This window comes from Myotis lucifugus, unplaced genomic scaffold (assembly GCF_000147115.1).
Source record: "Myotis lucifugus unplaced genomic scaffold, Myoluc2.0 scaffold_5, whole genome shotgun sequence".
In the NCBI taxonomy this organism is placed as follows: domain Eukaryota; kingdom Metazoa; phylum Chordata; class Mammalia; order Chiroptera; family Vespertilionidae; genus Myotis; species Myotis lucifugus.
In genome coordinates, this window is record NW_005871053.1 from 11,349,195 (window position 1) to 11,370,215 (window position 21,021).

General features: G+C 42.5%; 1 protein-coding gene across 1 annotated transcript in view; it reads right to left on the reverse strand.

Annotated features, from left to right (window-relative positions):
- MYO3B (myosin IIIB) overlaps positions 1–21,021 on the reverse strand; it is a 357,063-nt gene that overhangs the window by 236,921 nt on the left and 99,121 nt on the right. The window contains exon 9 of the mRNA XM_023743517.1: positions 13,794–13,859. Within this exon, the coding sequence (XP_023599285.1) occupies positions 13,794–13,859 (66 nt within the window). The remainder of the gene's footprint in view (positions 1–13,793; positions 13,860–21,021) is intronic.

The following is a 21,021-nucleotide window of genomic DNA, read 5'->3' on the forward strand; positions in this document are numbered from 1 at the left end:
TTATGAAGTAGCAACAAAAATAATTTTATGGTTGGGGGTCACCACAACATGAGGAACTGTATTAAAGGGTCGCGGCATTAGAAAGGTTGAGAACCACTGTCTTAAGCTATTAATATATATATGACCAAGACTAACATCTGTAATAAGTGCCCCTGCCCTTACTTTATAGGGAGGAAGCAAAGGTTAGGTCCCAGGCTTCCAACTCTCCCACACCTTGATTTTCACCCATTACATCCACATATTCTCTCCTAAGGCACCCTTGGCTAGACAATGTTTACATTAGAAGGAAATTGCCTGCTCCATAGAATGTCGTGTCACTGGCCGTGGTCCTGAAACCATAAGCTACAAGAACGTAACTGTTTCCCCTAATCCTGGGTTCAGAAATGGCCCCTCTTCAACCTTGCCCAGGACTTCTGAACCAGATTATGGGGGAGGTAATGGTGGGAACAGAAAAGGTGATGGGAGGGAGAGTCAGGAAAGAGGGATAGGCAGAGGTTGTTTGGGGAAAATAGCCACTGGAATTGCCAGGTGGGATTTGTTTTGACATTATTTTCATGTGTTCAATGAAAAAAGAATGCACATCTAACCATGTAGCTGTCACTCACCTTTAACAATCCTAGAATGTTTCTGACAGTTAAAACTTTATTTTTGTTTTGGGAAAGGGTATGTGTGTTGGGGGAGAGCATTGGATCACTTTTTTCCACCCCCATTCTCTTCCTTAATATTATGTTTGAGGTTAATATTATGAAGAGATTATTCAAAGATCATGAGTCCTGACATCCAACTTCTAACCAGGTCCATCACATGCTGTGTATTATTGTAAGGACACCACCTCCCCCCTAGAATTCTTGGCTCTTCAAAAGGAACCAGTGTTCACTGAGCTCCTGCCATGTGCCAGTAACTGTGCCAGGCATTGGGAATACAAAGCTGGAAAGCTACATTTTCTGCTCTTGAGGAACTCAGTTGGAGTGGGAGACAGATGCACACACAAATAATATCAGAATGGATTGACCTGCTCCCTTCTCCTCATTATGAAGGTCTATAAAACGCATCATGCTGACATGGAAGTATGAGAGACAGGGCCTCTGAGTCTTCCTGGGGAGTCAGGGGAAGCCCCACTTATTCAATTTTGCTAGAATGTACAGAGAGTATGGAGGCAAGAATGCTACCGCATAGACATACAGAATCTAGATCCTGAATGACCGTGTGTTAAAGAGTTTTGGTGTATCCTATAAGCAAGCAGAGGCACAGCATGTCTGTGAATGGAGAATGACTTATGATCTTTGGGGCTATAGAAAGTTCCTGCCGACTGTTTTATGAAGATGACTTGCACTGACTAGTTGTGGAGCCGGGGAGAGTAATATGACAGCTATTGCTCTAGTTGTAGCACAGAGCTGGATCCTAACCCAGGGGGACTAGAAACATGTGATGGAATATTCTGAATACCCCAAAGGAGTCATATGAAACTACCACCCTAAATGGGGAGGAGATTTGGGAAACCACATGTCCTAGGCTGTAGTCAGTGCTCCCATTTCTAAAGCCTCTGGGTACTTTGGCCCTGGACATCAAGGAGGGCATATGATTATGTACAAACACTCCTTACTTACATGGGTAAAGGGGGAGGCAAAGGGAGAGCACCTCACATCTCAGCAGTCTGGTCCCCTATGGTACCAGAGACTGACAGGGGAAACTAGAGGAGATAGACTTGGGTCCTCTTCATTCCTCCAGGTGAATGATGGCGATGGGATGGCTGCTGACATTCTGCCCCAAAACCATACACAGACAATAGGGTGCTGAAGGCTTGGGGTGGGGGGTAGGGGTGGGGTGGACTGAAAGGGGTCAATGGGGGGAAAGGGGGACATATGTAATACTTTCAACAATAAGGAATTATTTTAAAAAACACACACAGTATTATTCAGGCATAAAAAGGAATGAAGTACTAATACATGCTACAACATGAATTAATCTCAAAAATATTATGCTAAGTGAAAGGAGAAACACAAAAGGCCACTATGATTCCATTTATATAAAATATCCAGATTAGGTAAATTCATAAAAGGAAAAGAGACAGAAAGCAGAATGGTGTTTGCTGGGAGCTTCAGGGTAAGGGAGAATAGGGAATAATTGCTTAATGGTATCAATCCTTTGAGGTGATTAAAATATTTTGGAACTAGATGGAAGTAGGTCATTGTACAAGATGTGAATGTACTGAATGCCACTGAATTGGCTCTCTAAAATGGTTAATCTTATGTTGTGTGAATTTCACCTCAGCTAACATACCACAGCACGTGAGCCTCAGAACAGATATTGGACTATGATGCAGACATGGGTTTGAATTCTCGCCTTGCCATTTTCTAGCAGTTCTATCTGTGAGACCTCAGGCTGGTCACTAAACTTCTAAGAAGCCCAGCTTCCTATATGAGTAGTAACCTGCCTCATATGGTTGCTGTGAGAAGATACTGAACTAATGCAAGTAAAGTGCATTTCAGTGTGTCTGACACATAACAAGCTTTAAATAAATTATACTGTTAATATTATTATCTGTACTCCTGTTGGAGGCAGTCTTCAAGAAGACATGATCACCGGTTGACCTATGAGTTGGACTCAGGCAACTGGGGGCTCCCAACTCCACCTCGTGTCCTTGGACAATGCATTCGGTTTGCCTTCCCTGGTCCAAAAAGCATCCCCAAGGAAACTGAAGGGCTGTGGGAGACTGAAGAAAGGGGCAGACCACTCCAAACTGGTAGGGAGCAGATTTAACAAGCAAGGCAACTTATTTATGAGGCTTGTCCTGGGCTGCCTCAAGATGAGTAGTTTTCCACACCTGCCCGTCAAATCTTAAAAGTGCATCTAAGAGGCCTTAACTGGGTTTAGTCACATATACCATCCCACTAGTCTAAACACCACATTTCTATCTCATGGTCATATCCTTGGGGCAGTTTCAGATTTCACCCAGGGAACTGCCCAGGGGGTGGGGAACCTACAACTCCTCACACAAATAACTCCAAATTTATTCAACTACTTTTATTTTAACTCCCATATATTTTTTAGGCTACACCTAATTTAGTTGAGTGTAAGCCTTCTTTGCTTTCCTTGGCTAAATGAGTTTTTCCTGTACAAAGATTTCCGTAAGAGAACTTGGTCATAACTAAAAAGACACATGAACTCTAGGTACACACACCTATAAGCTACCCCAGTTCAGATTCACAGAAGATGTCACTAAGTGATCATGACCCTCTATCCTGGAAGTGATCAGGTGGTCAGTGTGGGCATGCAAGATGGCGGCACCAATTTGCCAATTTCTATTGCAATTTGTTCCTCTCAGAGAGTCGTGTGACCAAGAAATCTTAATGCAGAACATGTAATTTGCCAATTTCTATTGCAATTTGTTCCTCTCAGAGAGTCGTGTGACCAAGAAATCTTAATGCAGAACATGTATTGGTTCTTGTAGTCTTCAATAAAGACCAGCAAATCATTAATAATTACATAAATATCCCTCTTTTACTATTGGGTGGTAGAAGGAGGAATTTAATATAAACCCTTAACATTTGAGACATATTTAAACAACAAAAAAGGGAAGAGGGAGGGAAGATAGGAAGGAAGGAAGGAAGGAAGGAAGGAAGGAAGGAAGGAAGGAAGGAAGGAAGGAAGGAAGGAAGGAAGGGAGAGAAGGAAAATAGAAAGGAAAGAAAAACACTATTGACTTTATGGTGTAATACAGTGATGGCGAACCTTTTGAGCTCGGCGTGTCAGCATTCGGCGTGTCAGCATTTTGAAAAACCCTAACTTAACTCTGATGCTGTGTCACATATAGAAATTTTTTGATATTTGCAACCATAGTAAAACAAAGACTTATATTTTGATATTTATTTTATATATTTAAATGCTATTTAACAAAGAAAAATCAACCAAAAAAATGAGTGTCATAGGTTCGCCATCACTGGTGTAATACTAATACTTGACATGTGATAATGCTGTACCATATTCAAAGGATTTAATGTTTGATCCTTACTGGTAGATAGGTGCGTACTGCTATCCTCACCCATAGCTTAGGAAGTGGATGCTTGGAGATACAATGACTTAAGGTGATGTAACCTTCAAGTCAGGGACTGCATTAGTTTCCTAGGGCTGCCATAAACAAAGTACCATAAACTAAGTGGCTTAAAGAGCAGATATTTATCATCTCATAGTTCTGAAGCCTAGAAGCCTGAGATCAAGATTTAAGATTGGTAGACCTATGCTCCCTCAGAAGGTGCTGAGGAAGCACCTATTTCAGGCCTCTCTCCCCCAGCTTCTGGTAATTCTTGGCTTGTGGCAGCATAAATCCAATCTTCACATGAGGTTCTGTGTGTGTGTGTGTGTGTGTGTGTGTGTGTCTATGCCCAAATTCCCCCCTTTTATAAAAACACCAGTGACCTCTTCTTAACTAATTACATCTACCATGGCCATATTTCCAAATAAGGCCACATTCTGAAATATTGAGGGTTAGAACTTCAACATATGAAATTTCAGGGGACACAATTCAACCCATAACTTAAAGTGGTCAAAGCCAGGCTTTCTGTATGTGTGTGAGAACTGCTTGAGTGTAAGCGTTTAATCTCTGGGCCTCTCATAAAGGCAAGAAATCCCCCATTATTCACAAAAACATGCCTTTTTAATAAATTTCTTCTTTCAATAAAACATTCAATAGTCCTTCACATAAAAAATAAATTATGGGATTTTCCACTAACTCACATATGGTACGATAGCTATACCATGCATTTGATGAACTTAGGCAGTTCCATATTAAAATACTGGGAGGCTGACAAAATCTGCACACGCACCCAAAAGGAGATGGAAGATCAAGAGATGCTATGATGATGATTCATTACATTTAAAATTGCTATTATAAATTTTGAATCCATTAAAAAAAATCCAGCCCTTTCTTCATTAGTGCCAAAGGGCTATGTCTGTTATTTTTATCCCTGCCAGAAACCATCAGTGGGCTGGAGGAATGTAGTAATGGTGACATGAGCCTTCATTTCCATTTTTAATTAAAATTTTGATTGACCCAGAGCCAGATTTTCTTCCATAGCAGAGCCTGTGGAAACTCCACAGTGGAAACTGAAGTGACCAGAGAATGCAGGCACCGGCAGGAACCTGGGGGCTTAACATCAAACCGGAAGAACACTGCACTTCTTGGGAGAAGACCTGGCCACCTTGACCTTATTTGTTTGCTTCTGCCTTAACCTTGCTTTCCCATTCCCTTACGCCACAGATCAGCTGCAGTGGGGATCATGACTGTCCCTCCTTAAGATCCACTTCTGTTGTGACTCATCACCCTATGTGCCCGCTCTACTGCTCTCCTCACGTCTCTGTTGATGGCACTACTATTGTGCGTTATAATACTCATCATCATTCATACTTGTTGAGCTCTCAGTCTGTTTTTCACTTAACCTTGAAACGATCTACAAAACAGCATGATTGCAGACTGCTACCTGGCTATACACTCTCCACTATACTTAGGGATAGAGCCCTGATACTGATCTAGGCCCATGGCTGCCATTAGAAGACTACATTTCTTAGGTTCCTTTATAGTGAGATGTGGCCATGTGATTAAGTTGTAGCTGAGGCTATGTTGTATGAAATTGCCAGAAAGTCTTCGTAGAGTAAGGAAACTTTCATTTCTCTCCCCTTCCTTCTGCCTGTAATAAGCATGTAATTGTTGGAGCTACACCAGCCATTTTGGCCCATGAGGTAACCTTGAGAACGGAAATTACACTAAATTGGGCAGCACGAGGACAAGAAGCTGGGTGGCTGCTATGTGCCTTGCCATACCAGCAGTCCATGGGTGGTCTAACTCCAAGCTTATTTTATGTGAGAGGAAAATAAAAGTCTACCTTGTGTAAGCCGCCCTTATTTGGAATTTTCCAGCACAGCAGACTTAACCTTAATCCCAAGTGGTTATAAATATTAGTGTTCCCATTTCACTGACAAGGAAACTGAGGCTCAGAAAAGGTAAGTAACTTGTTGTTTAAGGTACAAAGTCTAAGTGGCATTGCTAGAATACGACCTGACTTCAGGTCCTGTGCTCTTAATTTCCCCAATATATAGTCTCTAAAAAGACCTATTCCCATGCTGAAAATACTGGCCTCAGGCTTAACACTTCCCTCTCTATAGCGCCTGTCCCCTCCCATAGTTAGTTACCAAGCTCTGTGGGTTCTGCCTTCCAGGTCCTGGCATCCATTCCCCCTCCCACTGCTCCTTCCCCTGGAGAAACCTGTGGCAGGCTGACAGCAGGCAGAGGCACTCAGCCTAGACAAGGTTTGCCCTGGGATAGGTGGGCGAGGTAGGGCTGTTAACAGGGAGTCTGCACTCCAGGCATTGCTTCTGTTTTGATTACTGCTAAAGATGATTCTCTAAGGGTGAGTTTGAGGGGGCAGTGTGTTGTGTTGAGAAGAGAGTAAAAGAGTCTCTCTCTCTCTCTCTCTCTCTCTCTCTCTCTCTCTCTCTGTGTGTGTGTGTGTGTGTGTGTGGTCTGAGCTGTGAAAATTAGTGAGTAGTTTAGTCTAAATAAAGGGAAGGTGAATAGCAGACTGAATTATTCCAGAAGTATCAAGGATGAGAAGGCCATTGACAGAAGTATCAAGGATGAGAAGAAGGTCTCACATGTTTATTATTGAACAAAAGGTCTCACATGTTTATTATTGAACCTACAAGTGCAGAAGCATAGAGATGTGGACAAAAAGGGGGCCACATTTTGACAAGCTCGGAGGAGGCCTCCATGGTGGACCTTACACACTCTGAGACCGAGAGTAACCACATAGGATGGTCTGAAATGAAAACTTCCTAACTAAAAGCAAGTCATGGTAGGTGGTCATGTCCTAGGCTGGTGTCTTCCCTGACAAAGCTCAATCTTTACCTTAACTGAGCCTGTCTATTATCTTTTTGCATCTACAATAACATACCTTTGGAATATCAGGGTAATTTCCTTTCCCAGACCCCAGAACACAATCACTGCACCTGAGCCCACAGATCCCCTCATTGGTACTTTTATCGTGTTAATTGTTAACTGTTAACTATCCTCTACCGACCAAGGTAACTCTATAAAGCAGGTATTCTCAGTCCCAATCTGACAAATGAGGATCCAGGGTCAGGGAGGTTAAATATCTCCCCCCGGGTTGCACAGTGAGTGGGGGACACAGCTGGATGCACACACAGCTCTGCCACAGCTGCCTCTGCTTGATGAAGAGTGTGGGAGGGGCAGAGGACAGGCTGTGGGCAGACGTGAGTCACCCTCCCACCCCCAGCCACGCACAGACAGCATAGAGCTCACCATCACTTCTGGTCACTTCATCTGCAGACACTTGGATTTACATTATAAAATTCAAGTATGATTTTTTTTAAAGAAAGAAAAGCCAGTATGGGGTAAATGTTACAGAATAGCATTTAGACTAAGCCTACCTGAAAGTCACCTAACATAATGCGCCACAAGCACTAATATGAAATCTATGGCATATGCTACAGATCTGGTCTCTCACAAGAGCTCAAACCAGCATTTGTTGGGAAATAAACAGAATATGCTGCTAGAGTCTGGATTACCCACTTTACTATGCCTTTTACTGTGCATTTTGGATGAGCCTAAAACTCTCATTGCCATGGTTCTTAGGACAGCAGTACATTCCAGGTTTATGTGGACACTGCGCTGCGTTTCAAACTTCAAGACACAGAGAGCCACTTCTTGGTTTACACCATGATACAGTCAGATTTCATTGGCTTGGTTGATAAGCGGGGGGTAAGTCAGGTCAAATTGGGCTCTTGGTGTCTTTAGGTGATCTGTTAGGTCATCTGAATCAGATGCTCTTCAGGGAGATATAACCTTGAAATACACAGCTTTATTTGTTTTCATGAAGGTGGAAAAAATCCCAATTTTTCAAAATAAGAAAAAAGTTGGGTTGCCTTAATAGGTATAGTGATCAATATATGTTGAGGGGAGAGGAGAATTGGGGGGCTTTTTAATTTGAATTTTTTTTGGCTTCTCCATGAGTTTGTATTAATTCACTAATTCCCTGTAGCTCAAGAGATGCTAATTAATTCAAGAAGCCATAATAGCTAATCATTGGCTAACTAAATCTAAAATGGAGAGTCTGTCACTGGAGATACCGCTGCTCATTTGAATTAAAATTGCCAATTGTGAAGTAATGCAAATAAAGGTTATTGTATCCTTCTACTCCAGTAAGTATTAACCCTTTGCAAGGCTGCCTTGAGAATACAACAGGACTTAAAAAGCCAAAAATATTTGTGAAACTTAATCAATCACAAGTTAGAATATTTATCATTCCAAGCGTGCTGCTCATTGACATCATAACTCCATGTCAGTTAAGCTGCTTTGAAACACAAAATGGACAATGGCAAAGGGCTGACAGTTGTTGCCTTGACGGGATACAATCAATGTCAACAAAACAACCACCTCCAAATGGTTACTTTTATAAACATTCAAGCCAAAAAAAAAAAAGCAAATATTCCAGGTTTCAGTTTCAATTTTAAAGGAATAAATTTATGCAAATATGCATTCATTTTAGTAGTTTGCAGCTCAGAGTGATCTCACCTTGTTAATGCTCAGTGCAACTGCTTGTAGCTATTTGAATGTCATTTGGAGGTGATACTGTTTTAATAATCTGGTTATTATTTAACAGAAAAGAAGTGAAGGGGAGACTAGAAAATATAGGCATGCCATTTCTACAGCTTTGCTAATTTTACATTCTCCAAGTCTGTTCCCTGGACTGGACAAAGGCAGTTTGGATGCGTGCCCGTAAAGTCTGAGTGACATGGGAAGGTGTTTACCTTTCTGTCAGTCACACCTGGGAATAGGTCATTGGCCAGAATAGGTGTGACCGCTGCAAGGCTTGAAACCTGAATATTTAAACTTCTCAACAAAGAAAATTCATGTTCTTGGCTCTTGGCCCTCTTGGACCCCTGTTGCACCTCCTGCATTCACCCCAGTCATGTGGGCCCATACAATGGACTATGGATTTTAACTCATCGGATGCTGAACTACACCTGGTTGCAGCATGGAGAGGAAACTCTGGACGCTGGCTTTGCTTTGTGAACTCACAGCTGCCCCTCTTTCAGGACTGATTTAAGGGAAATGGGACATTGAGGAAGGTACTTAACTGAGGAAGGTACTTCCATGCCAATAAAAACCATTCATTCTCTGGTGCAAATCTTAGAAAATTCATTCTCTAAAAATATAAGAATCCCACTCCCAGGAGCGAGGAGGGAATTTGGCTCTCCAGTAACATAGGGATAGCAAAGACCAACTCAATATTTCATGAATAAAAGTCAAGGCTTGGCCACAAAGCTAACGTTAGGAAATAGACACACCTGCACACTTAGTCCGTCAAGCCAGCCAACTCAGGCAAGCACAGTTTGTAAGGGCGACCATACAGTTCAAGTCATCACTAAGTACAGCCAACTCAGGCAAGCACAGTTTGTAAGGGCGACCATACAGTTCAAGTCATCACTAAGTACTAAGTCCAAGGCTGAGCAGCCATAGTGTTCTTGATGGCTTTGCCCTTGACTAGGAGGAATCCGTCTTTATTGTCTCACTAATCATCAGCTCAAGGGCCATTAATGATAAAGTCCTAAATCTAATTCCTAATAAAACCCCAAAAGTTTTAGAGACAAAATGAAAGAGCATATTTCACAGATACCCTTTGACCAATGGTTGGGAAGTATTTCTGTAGTTTAGACCTGAAATTAGTTTGAAACTAAAAAAAAAAGTGACAGCTATTAAAAGGAAGGTGAATTTGGCAAGGAAAAATTATTGTTACCTTATCAAGAGGCTACTTCTGAATGGAGCATCCTGACAAAACTGAAGTCTGGCTGGGACTTGAACCAGATAAACTTGTTATGCAAATAGCTTTAGCCACAGGGGAAAGGGCTGATAATGAAATCACTACAAAGCCAACCACACATTATAGAAGTGACAAAAAACATTGGGCAGGGTCTTAGCATATGGATAAAAAAGGAGTGCAGACTTTATGTGAGCATCATGTTTAATTTATCATAACTAAGCTGTCAGGAGTCATGCTTTGATAAATGCATAACTAACACATATAAATGAGTCAATTATCACTAACGACCAAAGGTTCAGAACCAAACAGGCTAATGTTTCTTTACTATTTTTTTTCTCAACCCCCAAACAGGTTTACTAATAGGATTTCAGACCTTCTTAAAATCTCTCCTTTCTCCAAATTAAGAAGGCTGGAAACAGATCTGAAAAATATTAGGCCACATCTCAGCACTCATGCCACCCCTCCCCTTCTCTCTCACCCCAAGCAAACATATCAGTCAGTAGTCAGGATATTGAAAGTTTTAAACTGTTAAAGAATTCCTAGTCCTGTTTACTCTTTAGAAAGAACCAGCTTACTTTAAATACAATGCACCACAGATTAGTCTATGAACTGAAGCAATTATCTGGATAATTCAAGCTAAAAACTCTTTTCCTAAAATTACCAGATAATCATCTTTCTCACCCCAGGCACAGCAATAATGAAAAGCTTATAATATGAAGATTTCTTTTTTAAAGTCATGTGTGTGGTGTGTTTATTGATTTGAGAGAGAGAGGAAGAGAGAGGAATAGAGAGAGAGAAACATCAATGATGAAAGAGAAACGTAAATGGGCAGCCTCCTGCATTGAGCCCGAAACTCTGACTGGGAATCGAACCAGTCACCTCTTAGTTCATGGGTCAATGCTCATCTACTGAGCCACACCAGCCGGGCTAATCTGAATATCTTAATCCTCCATCCTTCTTCCTTGTTCCTCCCAATATGAGCAAATATGTATAAAAACAAACCAAGGCTCTCTTTAAATAGACATTTCTAACCCAGTGAGTATCTCTGTTTATATTTAATTAGAGATTTGAATAAGTAGAATGAAATAGTAAAGTTAAATAACATTTGGTAGGCTGAGCAATGGCAGCCTAGGGTAGGTAGGCTCATCTATAAAACCAGAGGATATTATTTGGGAATAATGGGCAGGCTTCTACCTAAAAAGATAAAACACAATAAATTAGTCCCTAATCTCAAGAGTTACAGTCCCAAAAATCAGGTAAAAGGAGAATCTGTGGTTGAGGAATCTAAGATGTAATGGGGAAAATAGGATTGGCTGGCTGAGGTCAGGAAAGCATTTATGAATGCCTATAGCAGCGGTTCTCAACCTGTGGGTCGCGACCCCTTTGGGGGTCGAATGACCCTTTCACATGGGTCGCCTAAGACCATCGGAAAACACATATATAATTATATATTGTTTTGTGATTAATCACTATGCTTTAATTATGTTCAATTTGTAACAGTGAAATTGGGGGTCACCACAACATGAGGAATTGTATTAAAGTGTCTTGGCATTAGGAAGGTTGAGAACCACTGGCCTATAGTATGTAATATTTTCTCTAATAAAACCAATAAAAAGAACTTGTAAAAAAAAAAGAGAGAAGATTGATGACATTTTTTTCATATCTTAAATTAGTAGTAAAGCACACAATCATTTAATTTCTATTTATTTTCCTTGGTTCATTAGAACTTTTCCAGACTCTCCCTCCCCTGCAGTTTCAACAGTTGTCTTCTGTGTTTAGTCCTCTGTTCTAGGATCAAGACTCCTCTAAATCTACAGCAAGTCAGAATGAGTGCATCTGGAATTCTCAGAGTTAGGAAAAACATAAGCAGATTTAAGTGGGCATATAAAAGGGTTTTCCATAAAGAAAAATCAATGGTTGAAAGAGATTTCTATCCTGTGATTAACCCTGAAAGTCCCACCCTATCATCAAGTACATACCTTGATTCCCAAATCCATCCAAATAATGCCATCTTGGCTTACCACCAACATTTTCTTGAAAAAGTATACAGAAGCCAAACTTTGGTGAGTCAAGTCACATTTTAGAGGCATCATGAGACCTTGGTACAGGAAGGCATATTTGTGAATATGTAATGGGTTTTTCTAGGCCATCAGTTTAGAGAAGGTCAATCAAGGGCATCTCTGTGCAGCAGTGGAGTGAACAGGAAAACTCTGGATCCAGGCTTTGCCAGCAAAATCATTGGAACCTTAGCGACCAGATTTCTCTCCCTGGGCTGATCAGAAATGTGTTCCCAGCCACTAAGGTGCCAGTTCCCTCTACCTCCTCCTTTGGTTCCCAAATCTCAGGAGGTGGCTCATCCTCTGCTCCTATGTGAGCATCATCCCTCCTGCTGTATCTGTTGTTCCTCTTAACATCACCCTTGACTTGTGACTACGGTACTCTGCAGTCATTGCAGGAACATCAGAGTGGGGACAGAAGGGGGAAGGAAATAGCCTCCATCGCTGGTCTTGAACTTATGGTCATATTTCAACCTGGCCCTACTTGGTAGAGTTCTTGGAGTTCCTTACTGCTCCTCTCTCCTGAAGAAGATGGCACAAATCCAGGAGGGACTGGACAAGGGACCCTGAATTATGTTATATTTGAAAGGCAAGTGAACTGCTCTTTATATGAAACACTTGGGGCCAAATATGTTTTGGAATTTGGAATTTTTATCAAATTTTAGAAAAGTGAACCAGTGCATTTACTGTATGTTATGTAACATCCCCAGCAGGATCTGGGGCAGTACACTGTAATCAAACACATTAATATATCTGCAGCAATTCACATGAATATTCACACTGAGTGAGATAAATAACGACTATAAATAACTCGACTTCCGTGTCGGTCACGTGTTGCCATCAAATCAGTTCACGTCAGGTCAGGGCTTGCAGCTAAATGATTCAAGTAGAAAAAACTTTCATTTTTCAGAGCTCTTTGGAGTTTGGAATTGTGGACAAAGGACTGTTGATCTGTACTGTGACTGATTAAGGAAGACGATCAAGAGACCCAGTTTGATTCATGGCCCTGCCTCTTTGTGGCAGCATGCAGACATGTTAGAGAAATTTGTATTGACCCTTCCCTACTGTTTTTCCAGCTATTTTGGTCACTTCTTTTTCCTTCCATGACCTCTGAACACTTTGTCCGATATGCTAGTCACTGAGGGCACCTCTTTCCAGATCCTGTGCCTGGTCTCACTTCCTGCCCCCACCGTTCACCAGGCCCCTGGCTAAGGGTCCCCGCCAGCACACCGAGCATCTTCCCCAGGCTGGGGCCCAGTGTAGTCCTCTGTCAGGGGCCTGGCCAAAAGCTCATGTTGCCGGCACTGAGTCATCAGCCCATTGGTGGTGGTGGTTCTGCTCCTGTCTTAGCCCCATTCCATCTTGCCTACTTCCTGGTAGCACAGCTCGCACCAGGTACATCACCCATCAGTTAGGTTTTCATCTTGTTCTGCACACCTGGAGCCATGGCGGGGGCTCTTCACCTTGGTGCCTCAGGCCTGAGATCCTATTCTGCCCCCTCAATCACCGTGGAAACTAGAGGCCTGCTCCCACACCACAGATCCTAGAGCAAAGTCCACCTTCTACACTGAAAAATTCTGCTGAAGGCTGCCACCTTCTGTCTCCTCTCTGGTCCCAGCGTGGGCATCAGAGTTGGCAATATTTGTCCCAGGAAGAGTAGATTCTCAGATAAATGTGACCCATATGATAAGGAGGAGGATCATAGCCAAGACTCAAATGGAACTCCTTATTTTTCAAATCCTAGAGGCACCTTCTGTCATTTACTGGAACAAATTCCGTGTTATAACGTGCTAGAAGCCATAACAACTTTTGGCACCAAGTAAATTCCACAGCTTAGATTTCTCCAATCACTGTCCAAGGCTTTGCTGGGTAAGCAATTTTCAGTGGAAGAAATACTCACTGTGAAATAAAGTGGTTGAATTCCTCACACCATTTTTCCGGATGAAGTAAAGTAGGTGGAGGATTTCTGAAAAACAAAAGCAATTTTTTTTTCTTACAAAAAAAAGTGTTCAGTTAAAGACAGACTATCAACTTGCCTACTGATATTGTTCTAAATAGCTCTGATAAAATCCACTCTGTTTCTTCCTGGGTGAGAGTCATTCATTAGTAGTAAATTATAAAGTGCCAACCCATATTTATTTAGTCCTTCATTTTCATTGATTTGAGGTCTTCTAAGTCAACAGCTTTCGGTAAGACCTGTGAGGGTTACATAGATCAGGAACATTCCTCAGGGGGCAGACACTCTGAGGGGAGAGGCAAGCACACAACTACTCAAATTGAGAACTAAGTATTACTAGTGCCATAAGAAAGTTATAAAACTAGTGCTAGGGGCTTTTGAGAAATAGACTTTTAATTTTGCAGGATTTTCAGATCATTATGCTACCATTTGATACATTTAAAGTATACTCATAAATTCAACAGTCACATTTTAAACTATTTCCTATATATCACACTTCTGCAATAAGCAGTGGAGAAAGCAAAACAACTAAGGTAATATTCCCAGAGAGGTCCCTGGGCAGAGATGGAGACAGACAACTAACGTAACTAATTATTGGAGGCCCAAGAAAACCAGAGAAGTGCAGGAAAACTGTGGTAACCAGACCACTTCCTGATGAAAAGGCAGGAAAAGGAGGAAGGAAAGGGCCTTTCGTTTGACTGAATATTTACCCAAAGACATTCAATTTTACTTGTTTATTTATTTATTTTAATAAACAATTTGTGTCTTCTTTTTTATTGATGAGAGAGAGCAAAAGAGCAAGAGAGAGAGAGAGAGAGAGAGAGAGAGAGAGAAACATCGATTGGTTGCCTCCACATAAGCCCTGACCAGGGATGGAACCCACAAACTGGGTGTGTGCCCTGACAATGAATTAAACCTGCGACCTCTTGGTGTACAGGATGATGTTCCAACCAACTGCGCCACCCTGCCAGGGCAAGGCATTCATATAGAGAGAGAGGAAGGGAGAGGGAGAGAGAGATAGAAACATTAACGATGAGAGAGAATCATTGATCGGCTGCTCCATCCCTACTGGGGATGGAATCTGCAGCCCAGGCATGTGCCTTGACTGGGAATCGAGCCATGACCTTCTGGTTCATAGGTCAACACTCAACCACTGAGCAACACCAGCCTGACGCTATCTTTGAGGGGGACCTAAGTTTTGCCACCCCCAAATATGCCTTTTGGGACATTGATTTCAAGCTTTATTAAGAAACAAGACTCAGAAAGAACACTTGGCCCTTCTCCTTTTCCCATCTGGAGAATTCAGAGAGAAAAATCTGCTTAAAGGAAGGGAGCATCACCTTAGCATCATATTAGAACCTAAATGAGGCAGCCAAGGAGAAGCCTAGCAAAGCCTGTCTGTCGAACTTTCCTCTGTGTGCACCTGTTTCTGGGCAGCCCAGCAAACATTTGCTTGCCACATGTTTGCTCCTTCTTGTCTACCTGTAAATCATCTGCCTTCTCTTTAAAACCCCAGACCCCTTCCCACTCTCCTTTGTCCAGTATGGCACAATGCCTCCTTGGGTCTCAGATTCTTATGGCACCCCCACATGTCCATCCATAACACATTTTGGACATTTTCTCTTCCTAATATGTCTCTGTTAATGTGATTATTAGCCCAGCTAGAAGAACGTAAAGGTGGGAGAAAAGTTTTGTGGGTTTTTTGTGCTCCCACATGTTAACTGTACATTTTTTCCTAGCCATAAATGAAAATAGGAACTCATGGACAAGTCAAGTTCATAAATGAAGAAAGTTACATTTCTGAACACCAGAAATTTGACTGTAAATCCATTACATGTGATCTTTGTTTTCACCTGGGTTTTAACCGCTTCCTAAAGCCATACGTTGCTCAGCTTCAGTAGGTAGAAAAATAAGAGCAGTAAGAATAACCTGAAATAAAAACTGTATCAGATAATGTGATTGCAAGCTGCCTCTCAATAACCATTCTCTTCTTGTTTCTTAAAATTTTTATTCTGGCATCATGATGTCATATAAAGACTACATTTTCCTGACTTCCTTGCAGCTAAATGTGGCCATGTGACTGAGTTCTGGGCAATGATATATAACTAAAATTGTTCTATGGTGTTTCCAGAAAGTCTTTTTAAGAGAAAGGAGATATGCCACATTTCTTCTTCCCTCTTTCTGCTTCCTGGAGCATAGATGTGATGGCTGGAACTTGAGCAGCCATTTTGGACATGAGGTTAATGTGAAAATGAAAGTATAGCAAAGAATCTATATATATAAAACCTAATATGCAAATAAACCGAACAGCAGGACAACCAATTATGTGGAACATGGTAGGCGTCGGCGGTAGAGCATGGAACATGGAGGGTGTTGGCTGCGGCAGGATGGTGGAGCAGTGAGTGGGGGCACCAGACCAAGGCAGGGTGCCGGTCGCTGTCATCGGGGTGAGCCTCTGGTGGTTACTGAAAATTCTTTGCTCCCTCACGCCACAGTTCCACCTGGCGCTCACACCTACAGCCGGCACCAGAGCCGCCACTTGCACCTGTTGCTGGCGCCTGGCACTGGTCCTGATTGCTTGGCACCATCAGCAGGTGTGAGCAGCGGCTGCTGGCCCCAATCGCCCCTCAGGGCTTCTCCACCTCCCCCTGCTCCTGAGGGGTGATTGGGGCAGCAGCCACCGCTCACACCTGCTGCTGGTGCCGACCCCAATCACTCCACGCCATCAGCAGGTGCGAGCGGGACCAGCGCCGTCAGTGCATGGGAACAGCAGCGGTGGGAGTGGGGCTGCCAGCAGATAGGGAACCAGGGGCCACGGCGGGAGGAGCTGGGCAGGGGTACAGAGGATGGGCCGAGACCCACCCCTGTACCCACTGCAGCCTTGGGGCCCACAGTTCCTTTCAAGGTATATGAATTCGTGCACTGGGCCCCTAGTATAGATAGAGACTGTATTCCTGATGATACTGTAAAGCTGCCATACCAGCTCTAGACTACTTCCCCAGTCTTCCTTAAAGAAGAGAGAAATAAATTTTCATCTTCTTTAACCCACTCTTACAGGCAATTAATCCTAATTGAGCCCCAAATATTTCAGAGTATTATCCTATCACATAGAACACAATTTGATAAATGATATAACAGAAGCACAAGCACAAAGTTCTGTGGAAACAGAACTAAGGGGGGAATTTATCCAATGTGGAGTGTCCAAAGAGTTTCTAAGGAAGAAGAACTTGAGATGACTCCTGAAGATTAGGTTGGATTTTTCAAGATAAAGAAGGAGAGGGAAACCATTTCAGGCTTAGAAAACAACATGTAGGAAGTCACAGAAATAGTTTAAAAAGTCTGGTAGATCAAAGAATGTGAGTAATTTGGGAGGCTAGACTATATAGCCTTTTGAGTCTGGAGAGAGAGCAGGAGGCAAGGACGAGATGGGGGAAAAATGATAAGAGAGGAAGTATATGATTTCCCTGTACTGCATGATTATTTATTTAATCATCCTTCAGATCATCTGACTCAAAGATGCAAAGGAGAATCAGCCGTGTACTGAGCTAGAAAGAGTAGCAATTAAAGGTTGCCCTTCAGTTATTCTGGAGGCTTCCTCTTTATCTCATTCATTCTCTTCAACAAGCCTTCATCTTTACCTGTATTTTTAAATAACAAAAGCACGGTCGTGTAACTTTGGCTGCAACACTGGTTGTGCTGACCTGATCTTACTGGTGCCAGCCTCTGAGGCTGCGCATCCATGCCCTCCCAGCTCACCTGTGTGGCCCGCGTGGCATCTCTCAGTGAGCAGGTTGTCTCAGATCATCTCTACAGCCCATTCCAGCTCTTGAACTTTCTTTGCTCTTGTCAGGATTTCTGTTCCTTCTGTTCTCACTGAGGCCAGTTCCACAAAGAACTACTTAAGCAACTTACTGTCTAACAGACTTAATTCACCCCAAAGCAGTTAACCATGACCAAGAAGTCACTTGTAGACAAAGTGTACAGACTTGATTAAAACAACCCTAGTAGGCTTGACATTGGTCAGTGGAGCAGGAGGAAGAGCCCTTCCGGCAATTGGAGAATGACCTGGCAAGGGTCCAGTGGAGAAATCGATGGCAAGTGTCCACTCTGGGGTAGAGAATGCTGTAGCTTCCTGTTTTCAGTCTTTTTCTCAACAGGAACTAAGGACAGGGGCTACCATGTGTGTGTTGGCCGGAACCTCTGCAGCAGGGCACAGAGGAGAATAGCAGCAGATCACCACTCACCACCAATGCCTGGAGGCTTCACACGAACCCCACACACCTTTTTGAAAGCTTGGCATTACAGGAACTTGGTTTTAGGGAATCTCATTTGACCTTGTAGATGCCTCATCTTTCCTGGAGTCCATCCATCATACTTAGATTCAGTAAATTGAGATCTTTGAAAGATCATTATCTGTGTGCAATGAAAACTAAAATAACAAAAACAAAACAAAAATACAGGAAAGAAAAGAAATTGAAGGTTTTAGAGTACAGTAGGTCCTCAGGTTACATCGGAGATCCATTCCCAGGGCGCGACGTAACGCGATTTTCACCGTAAGTCGGAACCCACCTACATAAGCACCTACGTCACTCACATGGAGCACATACACAGCAGTAATGAAGTGAAACAGTAAAAAAGAATTAAAAGAAAGGTAACAATTCCTGACCTTTACTTGTGGTAAATAAATAATAGACATAAAGCACCTATGTACATATGTCGAAATGACGGAACTTTTTTTATATATAAATAAATGGGAGATGGCGATGTAACCACAAAACGATGTTCGTTGAGTTTGATGTAACCTGAGGATTGACTGTATATTGTCTGCAATGGCAATAAATTCTAGTTCTCTCGCCACCTAGAAAAACCACCAAATAGTAACAATGGTACCTTTTTGCCTTCTCTTAAAACTACAGATGCAAGCTGCAACCCTGCCCAGAGTGCCTCTCTCTAAAAGAAGGTGAGATGCTTCATATTCAGTACAGTATATGGGAGTCAGGGCAGCTGCGATGCAGAGGCAGGCAGGTACCACTCGCTTATGTATGGATGCCGAGGGCCTACAGGATGTGGGAATAGTGAGTGGCTGGAAGGCTGATGAATCTGAATAACCAGCTCTCAACATTACCAAGACACTGTAGAAAAGAGATTAGTCAGTGAAGGAAAAGGATTTGAGTTTTGCCTGCCTGAATTTTATTCCTGTGCTTTAGACCCAAAATTCAATTTTTACAAAGATCCCCTGCATGCAGATAGCATTAGGGCTATCTGAGGCTAGAAGCAAGGGGTGATGATAAAGATAAAGGGGTGATGACATAAAGTTAACCTTCTTCCCCCAAAGTGTATGTGGAACAAAATAATTTGCTGAACAGCCAAACTGAATTCATCTTAGTTCCTGAAATAGAGAGAAAAAGATTGGACCAAGGTGGGCACCTGGCATCAGGACAGCCAATCCTCGTTTAATTTGGTGACTACGGCATGACTTAAAATAAGCTGGGTCAATCTGATTCTCTTTGGAAGGACTTTTTGCCACCTTGAACTGGAAAAAGCCAGAGGATGAGGCAGTTTAGTAGAGGGAGCTGAAGCTGAGAGATGTGTGATGACAGGACAGGCCACAGAGCATAAAGTGCAAGCTGAAATTTTAGGAAACAGAAACTATGAGCAGGCAGAAAATCAGGAATGAGGAGAAAATGGGCCAGATCGAGTAGAAAGAAAGAAATGTGTCACAAGGCCCTGAGACCACATGATGGGACACCGTGTAGATTATTCTAGTCTTCCTGTGATGGGGCCCCAGCATTCTGTTCTCAGCCCAATTCTCCTCCCATTCTACTCATTAACTGAGGGCTCACTAGATGGCCAAGGCTTCCTGATTTGTACCTCCTGCCTTGATTTCTCCTCTGTTTTTTTGGCTGGTGCATTTAGCTACTCACTAGATTGTCCCATTTTTATTTCTCTGCAGCACCACAAAGTCAACACGTTCAAAACCGAAACCATCTTCCTCCCCTCAAGCTGCATCCACCTGGCTGTTGGAGTCAGAAACTTAACCCACATCCAGCTGAAGAAGGCAGGATAATGGGCCCCTCAAAAAGTCCACATTCAATGCCCAGAACCTATGAACATGCTACCGTCCACGGCAAAGGGACTTCGCTGATATGATTGAGGTTAAGGACCTGGAGATAGAGAATTACCTGGATTAACTCAATTTAATGTCGAATCCTTTAAAGCAGAAGAGAGAGATAGAAAGAAAATAAAGAGGCAGGAGAGATTAAAAATATGAAAGAAACTCTACCCAAGAATGCAGGTAGCCTCTGGAAGATGGGAATGAGCCTCAGCTGATATACAGCAAGGAAATGGGACCCTAATTCTACAAATGTAAGGAATAAAATCCTGCTAATCCTATATAATAAAAGGTTAATATGCAAATTGTCCCCTCGACCAGTTCTACTGTGAGTTCAACCAGGAGTTTGACCAGGGGGCGGGGCCGGCCCACCAACCACCTGAGGCCCCTCCCCCTGGCTGGCCCGAATGGCCCTGATTGGGGTAGGCTGGCCGGACCCCACCTGTGCACGAATTTATGCACCGGGCCTCTAGTAACTTAAATAAAAAAGAAAGCCAGTTCTCACCTAGAGCCTCCAGAAAGGCCTACAGCGCTGCTGACACCCTGATTTTAGCCCAGGGAGACCCATATCAGATTTTGAACTTACAGAACTGTTAAATAATAAATCTGTGCTGCTTTAAAATGCTAAATTTATGGTAATTTGTTAAGACAGCAATAGAAAATGAATATATCAATCAAGCGCCAAGTCCTATAAATTCTATTTCCTTATTTCCTTTCTCAACACCCCATTCCCTCTTTGATATCCTAGTTCATTCACGTAACATCTCATACCCAGATTACTCCAGGAGCCTCCTTATTTTATTCCTTCTCTCTATCTTCATCTGTCTTTAATCCATCTTGCACTTGGCAGCTAGCTAGAATTTATTTGTAACATTCAAATCTGACATTGTTATTTCCCTGCTCAAAATTCTTCAGTAGATTCACACTGCCAACATGATAAAATCTCAACTCTTTTACATGAAATACAAATAGCCTTGCCTGTTTATCTACCCAATCTCATCTCAAACTCCTTCCCCATGTTCACAGTACTGTACTGCACGGTATCGACAGCTCCTAAAG